The following is a 20671-nucleotide window of genomic DNA, read 5'->3' on the forward strand; positions in this document are numbered from 1 at the left end:
TCTCCTCTCTGCGCTATGTTAAAGATTGGTTGCACACAAACATTTGGGATGTGGGATGTACAAAGGCTTAACAAGTGGTATCTGTTAGTGATCTCACAAATGAATTCGCTCCCTTGGAGCGTCCATTGAAACAAGTGTTCTGCAAATGGTGCTGTATTTCAGAGTTGTGGTAAGGAAAAAAAAAGACTCAATACCTGGTGGTATTCCTGGGAGAGCAGGACTCAGATTCTCAACACCTTTAGAGGCCTGGTCAGCGTCTGGTGAGGCCGGCAGTGGCCCAGATGAAACCCCTCCTGTGTCTGAGACACCAGGACCCCACATCCCACATCCCACTCCACTGGGGGCCTCCCCGGCAGTCTGAATGGGGGCATCTACTACTTACGGGGCATTCTACTACTTAGGAGAAAGCCTTACACTAGCACTTGATCCACTTTCTAAAACGTTTTCCATTTTTTCCTCCAAGCTGCATTAATTAAAAAAATAAAACATAATTCAAATCACCACAGCTTTGACTCAGATAAGCACGTAAGTACCTTGGTGGCTTCATTTCTAGGCTTTGTTCTTAAAATAAATGTTTAGATACTATAGAAATTTTTGCAAAATTGGGATCACACTGTAAATTCCTTTGTGATGTGCTTTCCCTCCTTTATAATGAAAATCTGTTAATAAATACTGTTTGAAAACATGGCTGTCTAAGTTTTCTGTCACCAGACTCCATTTTTACCACCAGTCGTCCCAGGACTCCTTCCTTGGGGCTGCTTGGACAGATGCCTACGCTTTGGAGGCAGGTGTGAGGCCGGCAGACAGGAGGCGCCGGCCGACAGGGTGCCCAGTGCTGTGACCACTGCCTGCGGCATCTCAAGCACATAGCAGGAGTGTGGCTGACCACAGAAGGCACTCCTGGGGAGTCCAACTGGCACATGGGGCCCGAGTAGGGCCAGCAGGTCAAAGAACTTCCTGGGATCACCAGGGCCAGGAGGCATTGGGCCGCTCCTGCCTCAGCCCAGCAGATTCTGGATGGTCTGTGTTGGCAGACCCGCAGGGAGGTGTCCAACAGCTAAAAGGCTCAGCCCCTGCTTGCAGCCTTCAGCACACGGGGGTATCTTTAAAGCTGCCCTCCTGGCCAGCCTCTGGAGAGGTCGGAAGACAGCCCAATGCAGGCTCTCAGCAGCGGCTGCACATGGGAGAGGAAACGGGAGCTCAGCAGGCCCGGGCCCGTTTGTTCTGGCCAGAAGTCGGTGAGCTTCTGTGAGGGCTGAGAGTAAATACTCAATGAGTGGAAAGCCTCAACAGCAGCAAGGTCACTGGAGAAGGACATTCCATGGCCAGACATGAACAGCTTCTCTCCAGGTCTCCAGCCGGAGGCCTGCCCTGTGGACTTCAGACCTGCCAGCCTCTAAAACTGCATGAGCCAATTCCTTAAGAGAAATCTTTTTCCTTCTATGAATATATACACAACTTACTGGTTCTCTGGAGAGCCCCATGGGCCAGAGTGTCTGTTGCCAACTGTTCAACTCTGCCACTGTAGTGAGGAAGCAGCCATAAACCATATGTAAACAAATAGATGTGGCTGTGTTCCAATAAAATTTATTCACAAAAACAGGCCCATGTGATTTGCTGACTTCCTATCCCTGACAAGTGCAGTATGTAGCAGAGGAAAAGCACTTTGAGCTGTAAAACATTATTAGAAAAATTTGTGAAATGAAAGTACGCAATATAAACGCATCATGGAGCGTGACTGGCAGGTACCCTTGCGGCTCCGAGGCCAGCAGCAGTTCAGGAGCAGAGGCTGCAGAAGACAGGAGCGTTCCCACGGTCTTTGAACTCTGCTGTCTTGACACAGTCTGACAGGGCTACTGGGTGTGCAGGTGGATTACCTGGTATCAACAGGGACAGGTCCATGAGGGGAAAAACAATCTACAGGGAGGACACTGCCCTGGCCACTTGCCAGCCCATCTCAGAAGAAAGCTTAGCCACAGACACAAACTCTGACAACCCCTAGGAGCTGGCTGGAGGCAGCAGTCTGAGGACGAGGATTTATTTTGGTGGAGAAAATCTCCAGGGTCCCCGCGGGCAGGTGGGGATCGGGCCCTGGCAGCAAACGCCAGGCCTGTCCGTGATGGGGAGGGCGGTGCCTGCCTGGCTGCTCCTGGCCCAGGCACGATGGGAAAGAGCCCAGAGAAGTCCATGCTGTGCCTGTAGGAGCTGACGCCGAGGAAGGGCTCTGGCTACGAACGCTGCTTCCGTGCTGGTCCCGGAGGCCGCAACTCCTTCCTGGGTGTGCAGAGCAAGGGCAGAGAGGGCGCCAGCTCAGCTCACGCGAACTCGCCACAATCCGCGATGATCACCTTCTGCTTGGGCTTCCCGTCCTTGCTGCCCTGGGCCTTGGGGGGCAGAACAGAGACCAGAAGTCAGGGGCGTGCGGGTGGAGAACGAAGTCTGGCTCGGGCACCCCCGCCCTGCTGCCCACTCCCAAGCTGGAACCTTCCGCCTGGGGACAGGAATGCTGCAGGAAGCACCCCCGGCCCACCCCTGCCGGCTCGGGCCTGTTCCCTGCCACCCACCTCAATCTGTCGCAAGACATCCAGACCGTCGGTCACCTCCCCAAACACCACATGCTTGCCATCCAGCCAGTCTGTCTTGTCACACGTCAGGAAGAACTGGGAGCCATTGGTGTTTGGGCCAGAGTTGGCCATGGAGAGCAGGCCTGGGGGAGGGAAGGAGCTCGTCAGCTCCCTCCACCCCAGCGCACATGGGTGCAGCCTGTCGGCAGCCCCCCACCAGGCAGAATGGGACTGCGGGATGCACAGACCACGTGGACGCAGCCACCTTGTCCTTCACTGAGCTGACTGTGACACAGGACGGGCAGGGTTGTTTCAATCATTTCACATTGGTTTGTTGTTTCATTCATTCATTCACTCAACAGTTACTTATTAAGTGTCTCCTCTCAAACCAGGGCCTGTTGAGTTCTGGGAACACTGATGAACAAAACATAGCCCTGGCCCTGGAGGAGCTCAGTCAGCAGAAAAGTTACTCAAAAGCTGACTGTGCTCTGCCAGCTATGACACAGGGAGGAAGCAGGAGGCCATCAGGCAGGAGAACATGCGTGTGCATCTCATGCAGCTGGGCCAGGCGAGGACTGGAGGATGGATGTGACACATGGGTGGCGGGGACACAGGACTGAGTAAGGCCATGCCAAAGTTCTGCCCAAGCAGCTCAGAGGGTGGTGGTGTCATTTACTCAAACAGGGATGAGTTTCGGGGAGAAGGCCCGGAGCTGGTTTAGACACGTGAGGACTGAGGTGCCCATGGAGCAGCTGGGGAAGACAGCAATTAGGGAGCTGGGAGAGGTCTGAAGTCAGGGAGCAATCAGCACGGAGACAAACTTGACTCAGACATCCCACTGAAAGCCACGGGAACGGAGGTGAGGTATAGGGCAGTGGCTCTCAATGGGGCTGGTCCTGCCCCTAGGGCCTTTGGAACTTTAAATGCATCTCTGATTTCAGAAATACTGTCGGGGGGGTGGGAGTTTGACGAAGTGGTTAAGTCGGTGCTTGGGATGCCTGCGTTGCTTCAGAGTGGCCGGGTTCATATCCTGCGTCTGCTTCTAATTCCAGCTTCCTGCTCATGCACACCCTGTGAAGCATCAGTGATGGCTCAAGCAGTTGGGTCCCTACCACTCATATGACAGACGTATTGACTTTGGGCTCGCGGCTTGGGCCTGGCCCAGCATCAGCTGTTGTGGGAATTTGGGGAATGAACCAGCAGATGAAAATCTCTCTCTTCAAATAAATAATAATAATAATAATAATAATAATAATACTGCGAGGTGCTACTGGCATCAAGTAGGAGGGGGCCTGGAGTGCTGGATGTTCTGCCATGTTCCATACAAAAAAAACTTGTCCCACATACACATGGTCTTTCGAGTGTCTTGCCAGGTTTTGGTATAGGTAAAAAATGCATTTAATGGGGCTGACATTGTGCTGTAGTGGGTAAAACCACTGCCTGCAACACTAGTATTCCATATGGGTAGTGGTTCAAGTTCTAGCTGCTCCAGTTCCAATCCAGCTTTCTGCTAATAGGCTGGAAAAGCAGTGGTAAATGACTCAAGATGGCTCCTGGCTTTGGTCTGGCCCAGCTCTTGCTGTGGCCATCTGGGAATGAATCAGTGGATGGGAGATCTCTCTCTCTCTCTCTCTCTCTCTCTCTCTCTCTCTCCTTGTAATCCTTTCAAATAAGTAAATATTTTTTAAAAATTAAGGATGCTATGTGACGTTAAGTATTACATTAAAACAAAATGGTATAAAAAATGGTTTAGGAGCCAGTGCTGTGGCGTAGTGGGTAAAGCCACTGCCAGCAGTATCAGCATCCCATTTGGGCACCGGTTCGAGTCCCAGCTGCTCCACTTCTGATCTAGCTCTCTGTTGTGGCCTGGGAAAGCAGTAGAAGATGGCCCAAGTCCTTGGGCCCTTGCACCCATGTGAGAAACCTGGAAGAAGCTCCTGGCTCCTAATCGGCGCAGCTCCAGCCCTTGCAGCCAATTGGGGAATGAACCAGTGGATGCAAGACCTCTCTCTCTGCCTCTCCTCCTCTTCTCTCTCTCTGTAAGTCTTTCAAATAAATAAATAAATCTTAAAAAAAAATTTCTTTTTAATTGGCAAGATGGAGTCTACTGGCATCATTTTTTAAAATAATTAATTAATTAACTAGTCTGAAAGGCAGAGCAATGAAGAGGGGGAGGGGGAGGGAGAGAAGGGGAGAGAAGGAGAGAGATACTGATTTTCCATTTACTGGTTCCCTCCCCAGATGGCTGCTGCAACAGCCAGATCTGAGCCAGGCTGAATTTGGGAGCCAGGAACTCGGGTCTCCCACATGGTAGCAAGGGCCCAAGTGCTCAGTTCACCTTCTGCTGCCTTTCCAGGTATATTAACAGGAAGCTGGATCAGAAGCAGAGTGGCCAGGACTTGAACCTGCACTCAGATAGGGGATTCCAGAGTGTACCAAGTGGTAGCTTAACCCACAACATTGGTCCCTGATGGCATCTTTGCTAACAGGGGTTTCAACGTGACATGGGGCTGGAAGTCTGGCTAAAAGGACTTACAGAAGAAAGGCAGTAAGTATAAGCCACTTTTTCAAGATGTTTTGCTAAAAAGTAGACCAGAGACACAAGCGGCAGCTGGAGGGGAAATGGTCTGAGGATGACTGCAGAAATCCCACATGCTGTGTGCTGACAGCCGCACTGGGCAGAGCAGGGGAAGAGAATTACACCAGGCTGAGACGGACTCCTGCAGAAGGCAGGTTCTTAAATGGGGGGTGGAGGGGTGACCAGTCCATGAGCGGAAAGTTTTTCCTCTGAAACGTCAGAGGGAAGTCAGAGCATGTCCATGCAGACAGAGACGGGAGAGAAGACAGGCTTGAGATCATCACCTCTGACTGGGACACAGCATCAACCTGGGGCTGCCAAGAGCTTCCTTCAAAACTGCAGACATAAATGTCAAGACAGACCATTCAGTACAACTCTGTGTTGTTGCTGCATTTTTTATTTTCCTCTGGCTGCTAGGGGACCATCCACTGAGAGTTTCCTAGATTAAGTCTGATGGGAGTGGGGTTGAGGGCATAGGGAGAGCTTACAATGGCAGACCACAGAATCAAGCTAGGCTAACAGGGAATGCGGACACAGCAGGGGGATGACACAGTGTGAGCAAGCTGGCCCACGGCAGCGGGGCTGGGTGTGTCTCCTCTGTCCGGCAGCTAGCTCTCCCCTAGGCACCCTGTCCCTCGGCCACAACCACGTCCATGTTTCTGGCCTGCATGGTCATTCCGCCCTGGCCCAATCTCACACGTCACCACACTGAGACTTACCTGGTCCTGTATGTTTGAGGATGAAGTTTTCATCATCAAACTTCTTCCCATAGATGGACTTGCCCCCGGTGCCATTGTGGTTTGTGAAATCGCCGCCTTGGCACATGAACTGGGGAATGATGCGGTGGAAGCTGCTTCCCTTGAAGCCAAAGCCTTTCTCATGGGTGCACAGGCAACGGAAATTCTCTGGGGTTGAGAAAGTAAGAAGTGCTGAGTTGAAAAACAAAATAAACTACAGATCTGTTTAATGCTTGTACAGTCACCTCTTGGTATTTGTTGGGGATTGGTTCCAGGACCCTCCTCTGAGGGTCTGCAGATAATCAAATCCCGTATATAAAATGGCATAGTATTTGCACAGAACTATGCACATCCTCCTTTATATCTGAAATCATCTCTATGTTACTAATAATCCCCAATAGGATGCAAATTACTAAGTGGTTGTTGTGCTTTACTGCTTAAGGAATAATGACAAGGAAAAAAGCACTTACATGTTCAGTACAGATCTAACTTTTCCTCTATATATTTTTGATGCACAGTTGGTTAAATCCATAAAGTGACCAACTCTATTTTCATTTTAAAATAAGAACTGCTCATCAAAAACCTTTGTGATACTGACCATAAAGGACTTCAAAGGATTCAGATTAGAGGAGGATGGAACACATAGATCCTAGCACTGCCCTCTCCTAAAAGCATGCTAAGTTGGAGCTAAGGTGATTTTTAAAAAGAAAAACCAAAGGATGTTAGAAGAAAACACAGGGGCAAATTTTTATGATTTTGGATTTGGCAGTGGTTTATTAAATATAATACTAAAAGCACAAATAACACGAAAAATAGATGTTAGGTTTTATCAAGTTTTTTTTTTTATAAGATTTATTTATTTATTTGAAAGGCAGAGTTACAGAGAGGCAGAGGCAGAGAGAGAGAGATCATCTATCTGCTGGTTCACTCCCCAGATGATTGCAATGGCAGGAGCTCAGCCACTCTGAAGCCAGCAGCCAGGAGCTTCTTCCAGGTCTCCCACGTGAGCGCAGGGGCCCAAGCATTTGGACCACCTCCCACTGCTTTCCTAGGCACATTTGCAGGGATTCGGATCAGAAGCAGAGCATCCAGGATTTGAACTGGTGCCACAGAGGATGCAGGTACCACAGGCGGCAGCTCTACCCCCAACACACCACAGAGCTGGCCCCAGATTTCATTAAGGTCTTTTTTTTTTTTTTTTTTAACAGGCAGAGTAGACAATGAGAGAGAGAGACAGAGAGAAAGGTCTTCCTTTTTGCTGTTGGTTCACCCTCCAATGGCCGCCGCGGGAGCCAGGTGCTTCTCCTGGTCTCCCATGCGGGTGCAGGGCCCAAGCACTTGGGCCATCCTCCACTGCCTTCCTGGGCCACAGCAGAGAGCTGGCCTAGAAGAGGGGCAACCAGGACACAGGACAGAATCCGGTGCCCCGACCGGGACTAGAACCCGGTGTGCCGGCGCCGCTAGGTGGAAGATTAGCCTATTGAGCCGCAGCGCTGGCCAAGATTTCATTAAGTTTAAAACTTATATGGGGGCCGGCGCTGTGGTGCAGTGGGTTAAAGCCCTGGCCTGAAGTGCCAGCATCCCATATGGGAGCTGGTTCTAGTCCCGGATGCTCCTCTTCCGATCCAGCTCTTTGTTGTGGCCTGGGAAAGCAGTGGAGGAAGGCCCAAGTTCTTGGGCCCCTGTGTCCACATGGGAGACCCAGAGGAGGCTCCTGGCTCCTGATGGGTGCAGCACCAGCCGCTGCAGCCATCTGGGGAGTGAACCAGTGGATGAAAGACCTCTTTCTCTGTCTCTACCTCTCTCTGTAACTTTTTCAAATAAATAAAATAAATCTTAAAAAAAAGAAAAACTTATACATATATGGGACCAGCGCTGCAGTATAGTGGGTAAAGCCTCTGCCTGCGGTGCAGTATGCCACATGGGCGCCAGTGCTAGTCCCAACTGCTCCTCTTCTGATCCAGCCCTTTGCCTTGGCCTGGAAAGGCAGTGGAGCTCTCTTCTATGGCCTGCACCCATGTGGGAGACCCAGAAGAAGCTCCTGGCTTCAGACCAGCCCAGCTCCAGCCGTTGTGGCCATCTGGAGAGAACCAGTGGATGGAAGACCTTTGTCTCTCCCTGTCTGTAACTCTACCTCTCAAAGAAATAAATAAAATCTTAAAAAAAAAAAAAACTTACACATATCAAAGGACACCATCAATGGAGTGAAAAGCAACCCACAGAATAGGGGAAAAATATTTGCAAATTATATCATAAGGGCTTAATGTTCAGAATATATAATGAATACCAAAAATTCAATAAAAACATAATCTAGGGGCGGGCACTGTGGCACAGTGGGTAAAGCTGCCTCCTGAAATGCTGGCATCCCACATGGGTGCCGGTTCGAGACCCAGCTGCTCCACTTCTGATCCAGTTCTCTGCTACAGCTTGGGAAAGCAGCAGAAGATGGCCCAAGCCCTTGGGCCCCTGCACCTGTGTAGGAGACCCAGAAGAAGTGCCTGGCTCCCAGCTTCAGATTGGTGCAGCAGCTCTGTCCATTGCAGCCATTCGGGGAGTAAAACAGCAGATGGAAGACTCCTCTCTCTCTGCCTCTGTGTAACTCTACCTTTCAAATACATAATAAATAAATCCTTAAAAAACAAAAACAGGGGCTGGTACTGTGGCATAGGGGGTAAAGCCACTGCCTGCAGTGCCAGCATTCCATATGGGCGCCAGTTCGAGTCCTGGCTGCTCCACTTCTGATCCAGCTCTCTGCTATGGACTAGGAAAGCAGTGGAAAATGGCCCACATACTTGGGCCTCTGCACATGCATGGGAGACCTGGAAGAAGCTCCTGGTTCCTGGCCTCTGCTTGGCTCAGCCCCGGCTATTGCAGCCACTTGGGAAGTGAACCAGTGGAAGCAAGATCTCTCTCTCTCTCTCTCTCTGTCTCTCCCTCTGTATTCTGACTTTAAAATAAGTAAGTAAATAAATCTTTTAAAAAAATGCTTGATATCATTAGCCATTAGGGAAATGCCAATCAAAACCACAATGCTATATCCAATATCACAACTATTGGAGAAGATGTAGAGAAACTAGAACTCTCATACATTGCTGATGGGAAGGTAAAGTAGTATACTCACTGTGGGAAACAGTTTGCTTACTCCTTAAAAAGTTAAATACAGAGTTATGACTCAGCATTTCTACTCCTAGGAATAAACTTATAACTAAAAAATACACACTTACACATGAATGTTCATGTTAGCATTATTCACAATAACTAACAGGGAGAAACAGTGTTCAAGGGTCCGTCAATAAATGAATGAACAAAACAGAATACATTAGGGTCTTCAAAAATTACCTGGAAAATGTATATTATAGAAAATTATGCATAGACTTCAAAATTTTTAAAAACTTTTTTAATTGACAAGAAAAGAAAGAGAAAAGGACAGAGAGACAGACCTCCTATCCCCAAATGCCTAGGAGCTGACAACTCAAAATGGGTCTCCATATGAGTGGCAGGGACTCAACTACCTGACCCATCACCTGCTGCTTCCCAGGTTGTGCATTGGCAGGAAGGCACAACGGAGAGTGGAGCTGGGATTTCAACCCAGGCACCCTGATAGGGGATGTGGCCATCCTAGGAAGCATCTTAACTACTGCACCAGACACTCACCCCAGACCTTATCTTTTAATTTCATTGTCCCAGAAACTCTCTAAAGCCCCTTTGTATACATCCAATAGAATATTATTCAGCCATAAAAAGAATGACATCCTGAAACATGGCATAGCATGAATAAACCCTGAAAACATTACGCTAAGTGAAATAAGTCAGGCATAAAAGACAACTATTGCATGATTCCACTTATATGAACTATCTAGAATAGGCTAATTCATACAGACAGAAAGATCAGCAGTTTCCAGAAGCCAAAGGAAGGAAAGTACAGAGTTCCTTCCTGGTAGGCTCAGAGTTTTTGCTTGGGGTGATGAAAAAAATCCTGAAAATAGGTAGCAGTGATTATGGTACAACATAGTAATTAACATATACTTAAAATAATTAAAATATCCAAAAATAATTTTTAAAAGGGGGTAGTGGTGAGACCATAACAAAAACATTTTTGAAAGCTAGAAAACAAATAAATGATAAAGCAGATCTAAAAAAGCTGATTTTAAGATTGCAAAAACCAAGAAGCAACTGAATTTACATTCCAAAAGCTCAATACAAGGGAGAAGGTAATTCTAAGAAGAGTAGGCCTGGCTGAAGTCCTGTTCAAGGAGTGGCTAACCCTAGATCTTCCTCTTCTTGACCCTGCAGCGAGGGCTGCCTCTGCCGGTGGATCTACTCTCTGGTGAGGAAAAGCAGATGGCTGAGGGCTGAGGCACCATCATGACAAAGGGAGACAAGGTAGAAGGTTAGGTACTGAACATGGAGGCATTCAGCCCTGCCCTCACAAGCTGGCAGACAGCTGTATGTAGAAAACCCAGCAGGAGGACTTGGGAGAGAATCAGGAGTAAATACACAGGTGATAATTCCAGGCAAAACAGAATGCTGTGCATGGAATACGTTTATCATATGCTTACATAGGTAAAATAAACAACGACCTAACCACAGTCATGGAACCTATACGAGGCAATAGATTTTCTTTTCTTTTCTTTTTTTAATGACTTTTCTTTTCTCTAAGATCTATTTATTTATTTATTTGAGTGGTGGAGTTACAGTCAGTGAGAGGGAGAGACCGAGAGAAATGTCTTCCTTCTGTTAGTTCACTCCCCAGATGACTGCAATGGCCAGAGCTGTGCTGATCCGAAGCCAGGAGCCAGGTGCTTCTTCCTGGTCTCCCATGTGGGTGCAGGGATCCAAGGACTTGGGCCATCTTCTACTGCTTTCCCAGGCCATAGCAGAGAGCTGGATTGGAAGAGGAGCAGCCAGGACTAGAACCAGTGCCCATATGGCATGCTGGCACCGCAGGCAGAGGATTAACCCACTGCGCCATGACGCCGGCCCCATTAGATTTTCAAAAGCTAATAATTCCTTCTATTCAAGTAGGAAGTCAAAAGATAATATCTAGGAGCTGGCACTGTGGCGTAGCAGGTAAGGCCACTGTGTGCAGTGCTGGTATCCCATATGGGCACTGGTTCAAGTCCCGGCTGCTTCACTTCCAGTCCAGCTCTCTGCTGTGGCCTGGGAAGGCAGTGGAAGATGGCCCAAGTCCTTGAACCCCTGCACCCATGTGGGAGACCTGGAGGAAGCTCCTGACTCCTGGCTTCAGATCAGCCCTATTCCAGCCCTTGCAGCCACTTGGGGAGTGAACCAGCAGATGGAAGACCTTTCTCTCTCTGCCTCTGCTTCTCTGTAACTCCTCCTTTCAGTAACATAAATAAATCTTAAAAAAATAATGTCTAAAATGGAAAAACCAGGAAGTAGAAACCTACAACTTCAGGAAGCAAAAACCAAAGGAACTGGCCAAGAGTTGAAATGAACTGCCTGTAAGGAGCAGCAAATGGTGCTGGCAGTGGAGTGAGGTGCAGCACAGCACCAGGGGACTACCAGTTTTACAAATTGGCTTTGTGAAATTGACTCGGGCATTTGACATAGCATTAATACAGCTTGGGACAACTGTATCCCTTATTGTAGTGCCTGGGTTTGAGAACTGACTACACTCTCTATTCCAGCTTCCTGCTAATGCACGTCAGAGGGGGTAGCAGGTGATGGTGAGTTACTGGCTCCTAGCTTTGGCCTGGTCCAGCCTTAGTTATAGCAGGCATTTGGGGAGTGAACCAGAGGATGAGAGATCTGTCTCTGGCTTTAAAATAAATAATAAAAATTTATAATAAAAAGTCAATATTTAACAAACTAGAAGAGACAATCAAGAAACTGTCTGCAGGCCTAGAGTGTGGCACAGCAGGTTAAGCCGCTGCTTATGATGCTGGCATCCCATATTGGAGTGCCAGTTTGAGTCCTGGTTATTCTGCTCCCAAGCCACCTTCCTGCTAACGTGCCTGAGAGTATGGCACAAGTACTTAGGACCCTGCCACCGACACGGGAGACCAGGATGGGATTCCCGGTTCCAGGCTTTGGCTTGGCCTGAAGCTCTGGGTGTTGTGGGCTTTTGGGGGAGGGGGGTGAGCCAGTGGATAAAAATTGTCTGTCTCTCTCTCTCTAATAATGCAAGAGAAAAAAAAAGGTAATCTACCACTTAAGACAATCTCAAAAATACCTGCTCTGACTCTGTTACTAGATTCCAGGAAATGAGATACCTCAAACTGATTCAGGTTTAAAAAACAACAACAACAACAACAAAATCGTCAAGGGTACCAAAAGTGAGGCAGAAGTCTGTCACTGGTCGCCTACAGCTTCCTGCTGGCCTAGACAGAGGCCTACCCACCTGCTGTCATGGGTACAACATCTGAACGCAGGAGCATCTGGATGCGGCCAGCTGGTTTATTCCCAATCTTGATGTCCATGTACACCTGAGGATTTGACCGGGCCTTTTTCGCAGTGGGCTCTCCCTGGGTACCGAAGAAAAGTGCTGGTTAGAGAGAATGCCTGACTTCCCAAACACAAGCACAGACAACGCCCTGCACACAAACACCCAGAACACAACGCCAGCAAGCAGGCTGGAGCAAGGTGCTGACAGGAAAGGTCTTGGACCTGACACTGCTACAGGAGGCACGAGCCATGGCCACAGCACCCAGCTGGACATGCAGTTGTCGCTCCCCCTCTTCATGGAGGAACGACACAGGACCCTGCACTGTTCTTTCATCTGCTCGGCCCTCCCCGGGTTCGCCGCCGGCTCCTCCCGGGTTGGCTACTATCCCTTCCACCTCCGTGGAAGGGCAGTTCCCCCTGGCCGCATTCCCCACTTCCGCAGGGGAGCGGCACACCGCCGGCCGGTTCTCTCGGGGGCTGCACGGGTTCCCTTAGATGTTCCCCATAGATGTTCCCGGTGCATGCCGTCTCTCTCCTCCTTTGTAGTCCTCCTCCGCCAATCCCAACTCGGCTGCCCACACGCCGAGTACGCTGCTCTCCAATCAGGAGCAAGTCCTACAGTTAATTGGTTGAACTGGAGGCAGCTGTGCGGAAGCTGTTTACTTCTCTCCCAGCGCCATATTGTGGGAGAGCAGATGCATAGAATAAGTCTTAATTCCAGTAACTCAGTCCAGTCCGGATTGCTCCCCACATGCAGTGACAGGAGACCTCAGCACTACCTCACTCGACCCCAGTTCCAGGCACGCTGTCTCATCATCCTGCGTCCCCCTGCCCTGCAGTCACAGAACAGCACACTCTTCTGGCCCCCACTGCACAACTCTCACCAACTTCCAACACTGGTTCAAGCCCAGCCACCGTACTCCAGTTAAGCAGACCCATTCATGTACCAGCCCCTCTGCCCTCTACAGTGAGCCCTGAAGAGTCACAAACTGGCCACGTGGACGCAGAGGAGGAGCCCAGTCTTCAGTGGAGGAGGAGGCGGGTCAGGAATGGTGGAAACGAGCACCCAATCTTCCTCCTTGTCATTGGTAATCACAAATCTGTACCACACAGAGCTGAGCAGCGCACCACACAGAACACAACAAGGACCAGGGACCCGAGCCTCTTTAATTCACTCAGTGCTGCCCCTGCCGAGTACTGAGAGCACATTACTCACTCTCTGATTTTGTACCTGTATTCACAAATTTCCACAAAAACTTGAAAAAAATAAAATCTCTGTGAAAAGGCAGCCTCTGCTCCGGATGCAGGAACCTGCATTCTCACCTCCTGGGGTTCTACTTTGGGAGGCTCTGACCCTTCTTCTTCTTTATTCTCTTCAAGAGTCTTCCCCGAAAACTTCTTCAACCAGTCGTCATCTGACCAAACTGGAAGGAAAGAATTAAACGCTAGTAATTTCAAGTTTTCAGCAAACTGCTAACAAGCGGCTCTGGTCAGAGAAGCTGAAGACACTATGTGGCCCTCTTGGCCAGAGGTGGCCCCTGGGATAACTCCTGCAGGGAAGGTCAGCCCGGAAGCCAGTTAGCAAGAGGATGGAGCGATGTCCAAGGCAAAGGCACAGGCTCTGCCGGCCGCAGCCCTTGATGGAGCCCCCGAGGAAAGGAGTGTCAAGAAGGCCGGGAAAGGCAGAAGACCAAGCATGGCCTCTCATTAGAGAAACGATAGTCTGGCTATGCCAAGCTCACATTTTCACTTCCCAACAGAGGCAGTGCATGCTTTTCACCAGTGTGAACCGTCTATTCCTGTCCACCAGGAAGCAGCCTGTAGGACCTACTTCCAAGTAAACAGGGAAAAAATGCAACTAATGAACTTGGGGACATGACAGGGAATCTGAGAGTTGCTCCCACTCACCTGGTCTGGAAGAGCCTTCCTTAATTCTCATTGGTTTGGCCAAATTGACCCGAATTGTCCTTCCAAAGAGCTCAGACTCATTCTGAAAGGATTGAAAATCCAGATGCTTAAATTGTCAGGTGAAGAGAGCCAGGCGGCTTCCCATTTCCTTCTGCAACATGCTCATGACTTGTCCTCCCTTAACTCCTGAGTCCCCCACAGCAACCAGCACAAAGCAGGGCCCTAGGCCATTTCCTCCCTTGGCATCACACACCTCCTTTCCTTCAATACCAGCACAGAGAGCTTACACCAACGCAACTCTGGGTGCAGAGTACTCTGAGTTATGAGGATAAATGCAGTTTTCCAGTACCTGAGTGCACTTTCAAAAGTCAAAATCTGCTTTGAAATAGTGAAAAAGGATCTCTGAGAGCTAAGGAATATACTTCATGAACGGGTAACAGAGATAACAGGAATAAAGAAAAACCTCATTACCCAAAAGAAAAAACAGGTTCAACTGTAGTTTTATTGTGATAAAACTAGAAATAATTAAATTTATTACAATTAGTGTTCAGGTTTAAATATGCACTGATGTGTACAACAAACCTGTAACATGTGCTGATGAGTCTCAAGTGTTTTTTCCAACAAAATGTTATCAACAGCATATGTCTTTGTATTTCCTCTCAGATATAAAAGTTATAGATGAGGGCTCAACTTACAATTTTTGACTTCAGGATGATGTGAATGTGATATGCATTCAGCAAAAATCATACTTCACATTTTGAATTCTGATCTTTTCTCTGGCTACTGTCATGTGATACAATAATTTTTCTTGATGCTGGGTAGTAGCAACAAGTCCAGCTCCCAGTCATTCGATCACAAGGGGAAACAACCTACATGCTACAGTGTGCTGTGCTGCTAAGCTAGGGTGTCTGGTAAATCACGTGTATACAACACACTTTGAACTTAAGTAATTTTCAACTTCCATTGTAACTCTATCCCAAGTCCAGGAGCACCTGTATATGGGTCTCAGGGAGGCACAAATACTAAAAAGCACCATCATTTTTCCCAAGGACCTTTCCAGGACATTCAAATCATCTGTAGCAGGAGTATGCCCTGCATTATCCTTATGAATATCTCAAATGTCGCCGGCGCCGCGGCTCACTAGGCTAATCCTCCGCCTAGCGGCGCCGGCACACCGGGTTCTAGTCCCGGTTGGGGCGCCGGATTCTGTCCCGGTTGCCCCTCTTCCAGGCCAGCTCTCTGCTGTGGCCAGGGAGTGCAGTGGAGGATGGCCCAGGTGCTTGGGCCCTGCACCCCATGGGAGACCAGGAAAAGCACCTGGCTCCTGGCTCCTGCCATCGGATCAGCGCGGTGCGCCGGCCGCAGCGCGCCGGCCGCGGCGGCCATTGGAGGGTGAACCAACGGCAAAGGAAGACTTTTCTCTCTGTCTCTCTCTCTCACTGTCCACTCTGCCTGTCAAAAAAAAATAAAAAAATAAAAAAATGTTAACTGGTCCAATGCTTCATGAAATCCTACCCCTTTTGCGAAAGAGTCAGTTTCACAGTGCAATCAACTGTTTGCAATTTATTATCCTAGACATGGGGCAGCCAGTGAAAGATTGGCCAACAGAGATGAGTGGGATTTACACTCTTAGTAAGTGGGAAGAATGTCTGAGCGAGGACATTTTTTTGGTGTACATTTCCACATGATGATGATGATTCTTATCTCCCCACGGAACCTTGTAAGTTTAGAGGTTCACAGAACCAACCTATGAATACAGACCCTCTGAACCACCGAAAAGCAATTCAGTTAGAGAGTTCTTGACCATACCATGTTGTCGATAGCTGCTGCAGCATCCTGTCAAAACAAACAAACAAAAACCAAGGTGTTAAGTCTAGTTTTGCAGCTGAAAGCTTCTTATACTATCTAAACACATACCCCGGAGCAGTAAGACAGGAGAAAGTCACCTCTACTCTTCTTGTCTGAGCTACATGTGGGTCTAGCAAAGAGCACTTCCTGGCTGACGTTGGAGCTGGTGGTGCAGCAATCTGCCATATAGTTGAAGGTATAAGAAACAATTACCAGTGCTGCCAGGTAACAAGGCTCATGGACTGGACTTCAGGAACTCTGCAGGGCAAGATGGGCAGGGCCTGGCAAAAGGCTGAGTTATTCACAGGCCACAGTCTGAATAAGTGAGAGAAGTTTTCCTTCACACAGCAGTTCTGGGCTCTGCAGAAGCACCAGTTTAAGGCCTAGAAACCTAACCAATTGAAGAACAAGTTTCTCTATAATCAGTAACAATAATACGCACAAAGACTGAACACAGGTAGCTCAGAATTTCTTACCTCTGCCAACTCAAATTCAACAAAAGCAAATCCTCGGTGCTTTTCTGCAAGAAGGAAAAACAAAGCCAAGTAATTGAGGCCAGCACTGTGGTGTGATCAGTTAGGCCTCTGCTTGCAGTGCTGGCATCCCTTGTCAGAGCACCAGTTTGAGTCCCAGCTGTTCCTCTTCTGATCCAGCTCCCTGCTAATGTACCTGGGAAAGCAGCAAGTGTAACCTGGGAAAGCACTGTATGATGGCCCAAGTATTTGGCCCCCTACCACCTATGTATGTGGGAAGCCCAGAAGGAGTGCCTGATTCCTGGCTCCTGGCTTCACCTGGACCAGTCCAAACCATTGCAGCCATTTGGAGAGTGAACCAACAGATGGGAGATATGTCTCTCTCTCTCTCTGTCACTCTATCATTCAAATAAATAGATCTTTAAAAAAGCCACTGCGTGTAGTGTCAGCATCCGATATGGGTGCTGGTTCAAGTCCTGGCTGCTCCACTTCCGATCCAGCTCTCTGCTATGGCCTGGGAAAGCAGTAGAGGATGGCCCAAGTCCTTGGGCCCCTGCACCTGCGTGGGAGACATGGAAGAAGCTCCGGGCTCCTGGCTTTGGATCAGCACAGCTGATCTATTTATTTATTTGACAGTCAAAGTCACAGAGAGAGGGAGAGACAGAGAGAAAGAGTTTCCATCCACTGGCTCATTCCCCAGATGGCTGCAAAGACCAGGGCTGAACCAGGCTGAAGCTAGGAGAAAGGAGCTTCATCTAGGTTTCAAACACTTGGGTCATCTTCCACTGCTTTTCCCAGGTCATTAGCAGGGAACTGAATTGGAAGTGAAGCAGCAGGGACATGAACTGGCACCCATATGGGATGCTGGCATTGCAGGCAGCAGCTTTATCCTCTATGCCACAATGCCAGTCCCTCACTCTTTGATTCTTAAATGGCATTTTAGGGGCCAGCTCTGTGGTACAGCAGGTTAAAGTCCCAGCCTGCAGTGCTGGCATCCCATATGGACACTGGTTGCTCCACTTCTGATCCAGATCCCTGCTAATATGCCTGGGAAAGCAGCAGAGGATGCCCCAAGTCTTGGGCTCCTGCACCCACGTGGGAGACCCAGAAGGAGCTACTGGCTCCTGACTTCAGATCAGCTCAGCTCCGGCTGTTGTGGCCATTTGTAAAGTGAACCAGCAGATGGAAGACCTTTCTCCTCTGTCTCTACCTCTCTCTGTAACTGTCTTTCGAATAAATAAAATAAATATTTTAAAAAATGGCATTTTAGGCAATAATAAACTTTGTTTTTTAGTGGACATAGTTAAATAATGAATTACAAGTTTAATCTTTAAACTGAATATTTTTCCACTGAAGTCAAACTTTAAGCTTTGTATGCGAAACAAGGAGAAAAATAAAGTTATTTAACCTATCAGTTATTTATTCAAATATACCTTCTGAGCATCAGCTGTGCTAACAGTTGATAAGGATGCACAGTCATTATCCTCAGGAAAATCCTCTTCTAACTAGAAGAACAGTGCTAGTTTAATTACAGAATCAGAGAACAGAAGGGCCCTAGAAAGCCAATATAACCTTTTTGCTTTTGCAAGTAAAGATTCCCCATTCATAGGCATGGTTGATGACAGAGCTGGGCCTAAAACTCATCCTGAAGACGACAACAAAGGTAAAAATAGAAAAAGGATATTGTAAGTGTGATCCCAGTTGAAGAGAAATTCACCCAGGTAAGCAAAGATGAAGGCTCTCTTGCTGCTTTGTGTAACAGCACAGCTGTCGGGGGAAGCAGGTGTGATGGGGACAGGTACCCAGCACGTAGTTTGAAACAACATTTAGATTTCAATGTAGTTCAAAACCCATCTTCCTAGTCCTAGTCTATTGAAAAATCTGTCTTATCTCAAGCCTAACAGATGGCAATTCTGCAAAGCATTTACCACTCCCAACCACAGGGCCTCACACCATTCCTTCTACATCAAGATCACTGCCATGCTGACCCACTGAGGCTCCCTCCCAAACTTCCTTATATATAAGCCACATTTAGAATCATGTGGCTACTAGAAGTCCGAACATGAGAGTCACTAAGAGAACCCACCTGTTTCATAGTCCAGAGGAATCTGAATATCTGTGATGTCTCCAAAAGGAATAAAAGCAGCATGAAGGACTTTGTCGTCCACCTCCTCTGCCAGCCCACCTGCAAACAAGCCAAGGGTCCTCTGAGCCACTGTCCTCCACACCCCCGCAGAGGTCCCTGCAGCCCAGCTGGCATGCTAAGCCAAGGGAAGGGGGTACACACACAGCGCCTCTCTCATCTACCTACGGAGCATCCTCTAACGCCCACCCACATTATGAAGCACTCTTCACCCTTCCTTCAGACTCTTATCCAATCCTAAAGTTATTGTTACAGTTTTGCCACTGACCACCACTGCCTCTGTCAACGCCACAAGGCCAACTAGAATGACTTGGGAGAAATCTGCAGATTTGAATCCGTGACCCATCTGCTTAGCGCCTTCAAAGGATTCCCACAGGATGAAGTACTAACGCCTAAGCAGTGTACACAGGGTCTTCATAACCCGAGCCCTGCCCACCTCTCCAACTTCTTTTGCCTTACTTCTCCAACTCCCTAAGTTTCCCGACACACGGCCCACTTGTGCCCCCAAGTGTCCGGCTATTTCACAACTTTGGGCTTCTGCTCTTATTGCCCCTTTGCAGAGAACAGCCTTGCTTCTACCTTGGCTAAGCTGCTAACTACTACTCATCAGCTCCGCCATTACCGCATCCGGAACGGTGGCCCTCACCGTTCCAAATGAATGGTCACTTCTCCCCGCGCCTATGCCCACGTGTTCATTGTCCGTCCAGACCACGGCGCTTATCAAACCGTGCTGCTGAGGTTACTCCCAGTTTTTTGGGGGGTAGACTGGGAACTTTTTTCTTCAGGGCAAGGGCTGGGGCTAAGCCATTGCTAAAAATCACTGTATGTAAAATGAATGGGCGCGAGGCTTTGGGGACCCCAGTACTCCTCTAGCGCTCCTCCGGGACCTTGTTGGAGCTTGGCGGACTAGGAAGGAAGCTAAGCACAATCGTCACGTCTCAGGTTAGCACCTGAGGTGAAGCAACAGCGACACAGTCCAGGCCTTGGCGGCCGCTCGCCACCCTCCCAGTATGGAGAGAATCCCGCCCCACACCCCCAACCCAACTTGGGGCCCGGTTCTCCCAGACTCCGCCTTGCACCCGCGCCTGCTCACCCACGTACAGGACGCGCTTAGTAGTAGCCATCTTGCTCCCGCGCTCTTCCGCCGGAAGTCGGCGCTCGACCCGCCCCCTTCCGCCTCAAGCGTTCACAGGCCCCGCCCCTCCCGCGTTCGGCCGAGCCGAGGGCGGGGCTGCGTGAGCTGCCTGCTGCGTGGTGGAATAAATGGGCCTGGGTCACTCAGTCCCGGTGCAGACGGTGTAGCGGGAAACGAAGCTTGACGGAATCAGCCCAGGCGTTGTGGGCAAATGATCAACTATGAGTAAAATGCGGTCTGTGGGTTGGGCCGCCCTAATGACCTATTTTTAGACAGCCCGGAAGCTAAGAATGGTTTTTACGTTTTAAATTAGTTGGAAAAGTCGGAAAATTGAAACTGGAGTATTTCGTGACCCGCGAAAATTTCACGAAGCTGAATTTTTAGTGTTTGTCCGTAAAGTTTTATTGGTTCACAGCCATTATCTGGTGATTTTTGGGTGCTGCAAGAGCAGGAGCCCTATGGCTCCCAAAGCCTAAAATATTTATTCATTTACAAAACAAATAAAATAATAAACTATTTACCGTCTAGCCCTTTAGGGAAAAGGTTTGCTGACTCTTGGACTGAACCTACTTATATATAAATCACAAATTAACGTGAGTGGTAGAAAGCAATGGGACCACGTGTGTTTATTTTAAATAGAGTTGTAGGTTCGGACCTCCTGGAGGTGACATTTTATCTAAAAGCTGAAAGAAAAGGAGCCAGAGAGGAGGCAGAAGAGAAAAAGATTTCAGAAAGAGGAGACAGATTCTGCACACTCCAAGATCCAGAGAACCAACGCAATGGGTGGTGGGAGTGAAGTGCATGAAGTGGAGCAGGGAGGTGGACAGGGGCCACATGTTGCAGGGTCCTGTAAGCCCTGTGGAGGATTTGGGGGCCC

General features: G+C 48.7%; 1 protein-coding gene across 9 annotated transcripts; it reads right to left on the reverse strand.

Annotated features, from left to right (window-relative positions):
• Positions 1–1571: 1571 nt before the first annotated feature.
• On the reverse strand, positions 1572–19812 carry PPIE (peptidylprolyl isomerase E). 9 transcript variants are annotated; one of them, XR_001794549.4, is made up of 12 exons: positions 19753–19812; positions 18603–18701; positions 16520–16563; positions 16142–16222; positions 16005–16031; positions 14196–14277; positions 13611–13711; positions 12244–12367; positions 5862–6047; positions 5427–5478; positions 2565–2707; positions 1572–2384 (listed from the first exon to the last, which is right to left on the reverse strand). XR_001794549.4 is itself a non-coding variant. In XM_089300946.1 (11 exons), the coding sequence occupies exons 5-11, from the start codon at positions 16005–16007 to the stop codon at positions 2316–2318; spliced, it is 708 nt and encodes a 235-aa protein (XP_089157072.1). In that variant the 5' UTR covers positions 16008–16031; positions 16142–16222; positions 16520–18283; positions 18603–18701; positions 19761–19812; the 3' UTR covers positions 1572–2315. The 9 variants fall into 9 exon arrangements, 7 of the variants coding, with proteins under 7 accessions (XP_089157072.1, XP_017201922.1, XP_069934801.1 ...); XR_011390765.2 differs by lacking the exon at positions 16142–16222; XM_089300946.1 differs by lacking the exon at positions 5427–5478 and having other exon boundaries at positions 16520–18283; positions 19761–19812.
• Positions 19813–20671: the final 859 nt, after the last annotated feature.

This window comes from Oryctolagus cuniculus, chromosome 7 (genome assembly GCF_051225735.1).
Source record: "Oryctolagus cuniculus isolate XC-2025 breed Fujian yellow rabbit chromosome 7, ASM5122573v1, whole genome shotgun sequence".
Taxonomy (NCBI): domain Eukaryota; kingdom Metazoa; phylum Chordata; class Mammalia; order Lagomorpha; family Leporidae; genus Oryctolagus; species Oryctolagus cuniculus.